Here is an 8,439-nt window from a genome sequence, read left to right as displayed (position 1 = left end):
TTTCCAGTGCGAGAACAGAAACGACTTTCTTTTTTTTTTATTATTATTATTTTTATTTGACATTATGTTTTACTTTTTCTGTTTTTAGTCATGGCATAGGAAACAAAACTCTATTTTATTGTATAATATTGATATTATTAACGCCGAAGAACAGGAGAATGACATGAAAACTCACCCACTTGAGTTAGTGGTGAAGTAACGATATTGTTTAACCATCCGTTAAGTCTAATTTTTACAGCATTAGCCTCAAGTCACAGTTACACAAATATTTACAGATCTTGTCACTCAACAACTGCACTTTCTTTGTTTTCTTAAGCCGTTTTGCTCACCTGTCGTTGGCCACACCTCTACCGTGACGCACCTGAGCAGCAGGACGAAGCTACGGCTCGATCCTTGAATTCATCAACAGCAGACACACCGTAGCCTTAATGGGGACATAATCTAGATACTTTAGCCAGGATCATGGTCATAAAATACACCGTAGTTGCTGTTTTCTTGCTGTGTTGCGTTTCTGGGATTGACAACCAAGGTGAGGCGCAGGTGATGTGGGTTACATGTTGTGCATGTCTGTCGAGGGAGCAACATAAAGACGTCGTTTTTCTTTTTTTTTAATGCATGCTGATAACAATGGCTGGATATTTTTCCGAGTTTTCTTGCCATCAAGCCTGCTTGTGGTCTATAAAAGTATTTTACGGCAGTTTTTTGTTGTATAACTGGACCCAAAGAATACAGTAACTCTGATGAAAGAGGCCTGCATCTTTCTCCATTCATTTTCCTTTTTTGTGTGTGGTTGGGTTATTTGAGGGCGCTTTTGTGTGCTGAGGAGAAATAGCATTAATTAACCCCAGATTACCCTCTCAGTAGTTACAGTTTCTCTGTATATCCACCCGTCTTTCAGACATTTTCAATGGGCTCACATTAAAACTCTCCAAGTCCTCCATTGTAAATCCTCAAGTGATTCACAGATGGAGAAGGAGCCTCAACAGACCATCAGGAAATGAGGTAGGTAACATGCCTGCCTAAAAAATAAATCTTTTAAACTGGGATTTTAATATGTCAACATTAAAAATGCTCTTGTATTTTTTTTTACCCATTTTAGAAATATGGAGAGGAGACAATTTCATATGCACTGAACATAAACAACAGAAAGCACCTCCTTCATCTACAAAAGAACAGGTATGCACAAAGTTAGGACTTTGTTAGTGTTACTGTTGTTATTGCAAATCCTTGTTAATGCTTCAGATGAAATTTGTATTCTTTGTCTTCTTGTCAGAGACTTTTTGCACCCAAACTTTGTTCAGTATTCACGTGACATCACCGGCAACCATGAGTCATCATATCCAAAACAACAAGTAAGTCCACATTTGGTCATGCTGGTGTATTAGGCTGGTATGGACTTAAACCTGTGAAACCTGTATTTGCTTTTCTTTTCCCAGGTGCATTGCTATTACCACGGAGAGGTGGAGGGATACGGGAACTCACTGGTAGCGCTCAGCACATGCTCTGGCCTCAGGTTTGAATGACTCTCCTACTGAATCTATTTCCTCCTTTGAGCAATAACTGGGCTCTGATTCAATATAAACATGTGTAGACTTCGAACTGTATCGTGATTATATGATCATCTTGCACTTTATTTCTTTACTTTAAGTCTTCACTTTATTGAAGGTTTGAACTAAAACAGTTTGAACAGTTTTCTCTGCATGTAATGCATAAAATAATTACTTTTCTATGTGATATTGCATACATTTTCCTTATCGTCATATGTCTGTATAATATCAGTATTGGGAAGTACTCTCATTAAGATGTGATTTCAGCCATATTACAAAGGCCGAAGAAGAGTCACACAATAGATATGGACATTTTCCTTAACCCCAGACATTTTTTATGGGTTTATTGGTGCACAGGTTTTTATCTTTCAAACTATCAAATCAATCCACGCTCAGTGGATCCTCAGTGAGTACGTTATGCCAGGTAATGCCATGGTGTGGGATTGCAGTGCCACGTCCCGGCTGTAACACAGACTGAAAGCATTTATCTAATGGTGAATCTGATATATTCTGCTTTTCTGTAGGGGTGTGATCGTCCTTGGAAATGAGACCTACGGACTTGAGCCTGTGCCAAATTCTGCCACCAACGAGCACCTTCTGTACCTACTGAAGGACATTCAGTCTGAGCCCGTCACCTGTGGGGTCGTCGGCGAGGATGCGTCAACGCAAAGCCATGAATCCTTCGAGCCTGGCCAATCAATAGCCTCTCTGCTGCGGGTGAGGGTGCTCACTACGCTCACCTTGACCGATATTTACAGTGTCAATAGGTTTTAAAGTGGAAAATAAAAAAAAAAGAAAAGACTTTTCCTTTTTCACTGTTTGTTGTTTCAACAGAGGAAGCGCAATTTACCTCAAACCAGATATGTGGAGCTGGTGCTGGTTGTCGATAATCTCAGGGTAAGGGTGTATGTCTGTGTATGAATTCAATGGTCTGTCAGTGAGAATGAAATGGCTGCAATAGGTTTGCTTTTTTAGACTAAGGGCAAGTATTATACCCTACTCATTGACTCAGCAGCCACAGTAGTTTGTTAGGAATGTGCTATTTCCCTCAAATCTCACAGTGCTTTTCCTATGATGTGGAAAATAGTTCTATAAGTACCAACCAGTCTGTTATACCTGCTTGGAAAATTATCTTATATCACTGTGTTGATTGTATTTACAGTATAATTTGAAGGAACGAAATGAGACAGCGGTACGAGACGAAATGGTGGAAATGGCAAATCTACTGGATGGGGTGAGATTTTGAGTTGTTTGTAAAAATGGTACCAGTGTGCTGAATTCAAATTGGATCTAATGTTGTTTTTGCACCCGTGCTGTACTATGCTTTGTAATTGTCCTCTTTTATGTTCTGCTCTATTCTAGTATTACAAGCAGCTAAATATCCGCGTGGTGCTTGTGGGCCTGGAGATTTTTAAGGACAGTAATCCCTTTGCTGTAGAAGGCTCTCCAGGAGAGGTGTTGGGAGGGTTTGTCAGGTGGAGGAAGGCTTCTCTGTTACCGAGGATCAGACATGATATCGGTCAGCTCATTGTGTAAGTAATGCATGCTTATTTTGCCTCGCTTGGTTTGAATTTCTTTTGAAATATAGAGTTAAATTGTCAACTCATCTCTTGGTTCACTTTTTGTCAGTGGTCTGCCCGGGCCATATCCAGGAGGTGTATTAGGCATGGCCTTTGTGGGCACGGTCTGCTCCGTAGCATCTTCTGGAGGAATCAACGTGGTTAGTTCAACTCCCTTTTAACTTCTAACACCAGCTGACACCATGGTGCTTTGGCACCATGAGCTTTATTGCAGAAACTGATACTTACTGCATTATTCATGTGAAGTTCCGCAAGTCTCACAGGCTCAGAATAACACAGGCGTCTAACTGGTTAAACTTGAACAGTGTTTTTTTTAAGCTACATGACGAAGCATCTTTGGGTTTTTGGATTCCTCAGATTCTTTTGGTTTGTGATGCTTAAATGTTGTTCCAGTATCCTCTAAAGTCATGTTTCACTTCTTGATCAACTTAAAAGTATGATACCTGTGTGTATACAATCAAATAATAGAATGATGTTTTCTGCCCATCTTTTCCCATCAAATTAAACTAATTTTCTGTCTATAAGTCAAGACTAAACACTGAAAGATCCTTTCATGCCAAATCTTTTCCTTCAATATCCTGATTCAACAATAGACCTGATTAAGTGAAGATTCTTGTACTGACAAAGCTTCGGTTTTTGTCAATAATACTGATGTATTTAGCTGTATAAATTATGGAGGATGTTAGTATTGATTGTACTGGGTATGTTTTCACAGTTCAAAGACAACAACCTGCCTTTTGTCTCCACTGTGGTGGCCCATGAGATGGGCCATAACCTGGGCATGAGTCACGACAATACACGCTGCAGCTGTGATGGAAGAAGCTGCATCATGTCAGCCACTGCCGGGTAACACATTTTCCACAAAATATTTTTTTAACCCCCTGACATGAAACTAAAAAAGCAGCAGATAAAACTCTGCTGTATTTAAATAGTATACTCTAATATCCACACTTTCTGCTGATAATGTTTGGTACAAAGCTCTTTTTGTCAAGAAGAATTTTTGTACCATCTTTTAGGACTTTGGTGGCTCCGTACTGAATTAAAATAATTGTGAATTTGCTCACGTGTTTGCGTAGGCTTCCAAAATCTCACATATCACACAAAACACTACTAATTAATGTTAATTTGACAGCAAAAGTCCTCTGTTCAATGATCAAAGAGTAATGTGAGGCCAGTCCAAATGGATATTTCCATTAAAGGTTTATTATGTATTATGTTATTCTGTAGTGGTTCCACCAGTTTCAGCCGTTGCAGTGGGGAAGACTTTGAGACGCTGATTATTCGTGGAGGAGGTGTGTGTCTGACAAACCAGCCCTCCCCGTCAGATGTGGTTGGCGTTGCTGAGTGTGGCAACGGCCGGCTGGACAAAGGAGAGCAGTGTGACTGTGGCAAACCAGAGGTGGAGTACTGCCTGTCAGATAAACAAACAAGAAGTTACAGAACTGACAACATCATGTTGTTCTGTATTAGATAAGATAAGATTTTGGATACATCATTATATCCGATGGTAGTTGATACTGTCATTTTTCTTAAAGAGAATAAAAAACATTTAAAACAATTTTTTATGTATGTATTTTGCAGGTGTAGCACAAATGCACGAAGGTGTACAGACAAATTTTCATTTCAGCTTTACAAACTAGAGTGCACACACGTCACGTTACAGCCTTATTGGTCTTAAAAACATTCTGACTGTTAAATTCTTGTACTTTTTCATCTATTTTTGGTGTGGTAGTAAGCATTGCCTTTCTCTGCTTCCATTTCCTGCAGGAATGCCGGAATGAATGCTGTAACGCCGCCACCTGCACATTTACACCTGGGTCCACTTGTGCTCAGGGGGACTGCTGCAGCAACTGTCAGGTCTGCACCGTGTTGGACTTGAGTTGGCCAGTTATGTGTATTGAATAGAGGCCATACATTTTACTTTGGGAAAACATCCTTTGCACTTATAAAAGAAAAAGGTCTTTTTCAATTGTTGTGTGTGATTTGACGATTATTTTAGATGAGAGTTCCTGGAACGCCATGCAGAAGGTCTGTCAACCCCTGTGATCTTCCTGAATACTGTGATGGGAGGAGTGCATTCTGTCCCGATGACTTCTACATTATGGACGGCCTGCCCTGTCTAAACAATGCTGCGTACTGCTATGAGGGCCGGTGCCAGACGTATGATTTCCAGTGCAAACATCTCTTTGCTCCAGGTATATTCAGTAATGCTTGATACCAAGATTCCTGCAGCTAAATAAACTCTAGAAACTCAAAGGTTTGTGTGCTGGCTGTTTGTTTAACTCACTAACTTTAAATAATTCAGTCAAGAATACATCAGCTATCCAAGTCTGCCAGGAGGCAGTTGCCACCTGGCAAGATGTTAATTCACTTCTCTTGTCATTAATATTTTATTTTGGATATTATGTCTCTCTTGGGCAGATCAAGCAACAAAAGCAAACGATATTTGTTTTGAGCATGCAAATACGAGGGGAAACTTATTTGGAAACTGTGGAATCACCAGCAGAGGCGACTTTATCAAATGTAGTGTAGCGTAAGTATTCTGTTTTTTAATCATCGAATACTATAGACTTAACTGTGGGTCTATACAAAGTGTGTAATCCTGCAGCAGCAGTAATGTTACGTTTAGGATCATAGGACTGAAGCTCATTACAACTAAAAATCACAGAGCCTGCCGATTGAAAGTGTTTGGGGTAAATTTAAGATATTCAACATACAGTAATTCCTGTGATCATCTGGCCTAAAGTCAAATCTTCTGTCCTCATAGTAAAATTAAGCTTGCTAAACTGATTTAGATACAACTGTAAACTTTCTTAATATCCAAGATCCCCTGATTAGGTGAGGAGCCAGAAAGAAGGCAGAAACTTAATGGTCATTTGGTCATTTTAAAGTGTTGTGATGCCGCTATATTTTGTCAGTCAAGGGACGGATTAGCTTTTTTTTCTTCCAATATTTACCAACTGTGGGAAGTGACTGTGCTCTCTTAAACCCTCACTGCAGGAACGCCATGTGTGGAAAGGTACAGTGTACCAATGTGGATTTAAGCACCTTGCCTCCTGGTGCCCAAGTCAGTGTCCAAGTAGTTCAAGGGTCAACCTGTGTTAATGCAGACTTCAACATGGGTACAGATGTGTTGGATCCTGCCTATGTTAACCCTGGCAGCCCTTGTGCTAAAGGAAAGGTAAGCAGACTCTGAAGACTGGAAACTAGTTTGGATGCCAAAGATAAGGAATGTGACCAGGAACTAATGTGATTTTGACTTGAGCCAAGACAATACTATCACTTCTTAAAGTGAAAATGATGTCACCTGCTGCATCAATAAGTTAAACATTTTCTCTTTTAGACCTGCGTGGACTTTCAGTGTGTGAACGCCTCTGTTCTGCTGCCCAACTTGGACTGTGATGCCCAGACCAACTGCAACGGCCGAGGGGTAAGATGGCATTTTATTTACTTTCTTTACGTAATTAGTAGCCAATAATTACAGACCTGACTTTGCCGTTGTAATGTTTTCTTCAGGTATGCAATGACCAAGGGCACTGCCACTGTGAAAACGGGTGGGCGCCACCAAACTGTGACAGGTCAGGGCGAGGCGGCAGCGTAGACAGTGGTCCTGCTCAGATAGGTGAGTGTGAATTGACTTTGTCGGTATATATCTTTCAAGATAAAAGTTCACAGAAAGTCAAAGGAACTCTACAATATACCGTTCACCTAATGCCTCTTACTGGGATAACATGCAAATCAGCAATGAGGTACTCTAAATGCATCGCCAAATACACAGTAAAGAATGCGTGGCCTATAATAGTTCTTTATCCGGACTTCATCATATTACTCACCTATTCACTAATCTGTCTTCTGCTGGCTTGACAGTGGCAGTAGTGGTTCCTTATAACATCTGTTGTTGCAGTGCCCAGATGTGAACATGGGTGACTATTTAGTGTAACTAATGCAATGAAATCCACCGTAATGTTCCTTATTCACACATGGCCTTTTCTACCTTAGACCACTCACTCAGGAACGGCCTGTTGATCTTCTTCCTGTTGGTGGTTCCTCTTCTGGTCCTTGTCATTCTGGTGCTGCTCTTCATCTTCAGGAGAAATGCCCTGGACCCATGCCTTAAAGGAAGGTAAGTAAATCACCTCGCTTTAAAAATATACTAATAGATAATTGAAAGACTGGTAATTACAATGTTTTTATATCATTTTATGTATTTTTTGCTTTCACAGATCACAGAATGTTCAAAATGCAAATGCCAGCAGCAATATTCAGACAAATGCCACAACCCAGCCTCCTTCACAGGCTCCCCCCAGCAGGGTATATATGTTTGTTTTTATCAGTAATCATCACTGCAGGAAGGCAGTGCAATGTTGATTTTGTAGTAGGAAAAATCATTTTTTCATTGCCTGAAAAATGCAGTCACAGAAAAAGAAAAAGGTAAATCAATCAAAAGAGGTACATGCTTTGTTATAAATTGTATTTTCTTCTATTTCCAGCCTGAACTTCTACCAACTACCTCAGCTCCAATTTCTGGGTATGAATTGATTTAACTTGTTTTAATCCAACCATCCATATTGTCCTCATATACAGAAAATGAAACCTACAACACACAAGCAAACCTGTAAAACTGGTTATAACAAAATTTCCGAATGTCAGTTTCAGGTATGGGGAACTGGATTATTGGAATGCAGAAACAAACGCCTCTCCTGCAAAACCACCACCTCCTAAACAGGGCCCTGGAGTCCCCAGACCTATCCCACCCAAACAGCCACAGAATTAATTCTCTTTTTAATGTAGTGAATTTACTACAGCTCCACACTGTATGAAGAGTGTATTTTAAAACACTGTGATAATAATAGACTCACTGTAACTTGTTTCCAGCACCTTTTTTTTATGGTAACTGTATCACTGTGGTGGTGGATGAGGCTGCTAGATGTGTAAATATTTATTGAAATATGAGGGTTTTATTGGATTTCTGTTTGTAACTCATTGGAAATATGTGCACATAAAATATAAAAACAAATCACTATATCTTTTGTATTTTACACTACAATGTATTTTTCTCAGATATTTAAAAGATTTTGTGAATTTTAATCAGGTGAATGTCAATTGTAATAAAAACATTTATCAGGTAGTGGGTTCCATACTTTTTTATTGTAAGAGTGTGAGTTTCCTGGATCTGCAAAGACTCAGAATCAGTGTAGGAGTAAGCCCTAGCTTGTGTCACTCTTGTAATGAGGATGATAAACAAATTGGGCCTATGTAGGTGGAATGGACTAGTTTTTGGCAGTAAATTTGCTTTTTCTTTGTCATTGAGA

General features: G+C 39.7%; 1 protein-coding gene across 1 annotated transcript; it reads left to right on the top strand.

The window, feature by feature from the left end:
- Nucleotides 1-388: 388 nt before the first annotated feature.
- adam9b (ADAM metallopeptidase domain 9b) lies at nt 389-8,255 on the top strand. The gene is made up of 22 exons (XM_070851908.1): nt 389-529; nt 899-1,002; nt 1,100-1,176; nt 1,274-1,352; nt 1,437-1,513; nt 2,072-2,264; nt 2,382-2,444; nt 2,710-2,781; nt 2,910-3,079; nt 3,177-3,267; nt 3,843-3,973; nt 4,355-4,526; nt 4,895-4,984; nt 5,127-5,322; nt 5,549-5,660; nt 6,128-6,308; nt 6,471-6,557; nt 6,644-6,749; nt 7,127-7,250; nt 7,351-7,438; nt 7,618-7,655; nt 7,778-8,255. Exons 1-22 carry the CDS (start codon nt 463-465, stop codon nt 7,899-7,901), a joined length of 2,442 nt encoding a protein of 813 aa, XP_070708009.1. The 5' UTR covers nt 389-462; the 3' UTR covers nt 7,902-8,255.
- The last annotated feature ends 184 nt before the right edge of the window (nt 8,256-8,439 follow it).

The sequence above is a fragment of the Pempheris klunzingeri genome, chromosome 20, assembly GCF_042242105.1.
Source record: "Pempheris klunzingeri isolate RE-2024b chromosome 20, fPemKlu1.hap1, whole genome shotgun sequence".
NCBI classification, from domain to species: domain Eukaryota; kingdom Metazoa; phylum Chordata; class Actinopteri; order Acropomatiformes; family Pempheridae; genus Pempheris; species Pempheris klunzingeri.
This window is presented reverse-complemented; position numbering and strand designations above follow the sequence as displayed.

Bases quoted from the DNA above. Each gene is read 5' to 3' on its own strand.
- adam9b (XM_070851908.1), top strand. From the start codon at position 463: ATGGTCATAAAATACACCGTAGTTGCTGTTTTCTTGCTGTGTTGCGTT. The intron at 2,265-2,381 runs GTGAGGGTGCTC...TTGTTTCAACAG, and splicing joins CAATAGCCTCTCTGCTGCGG to AGGAAGCGCAATTTACCTCA. The intron at 7,439-7,617 runs GTATATATGTTT...TTCTATTTCCAG, and splicing joins CACAGGCTCCCCCCAGCAGG to CCTGAACTTCTACCAACTAC.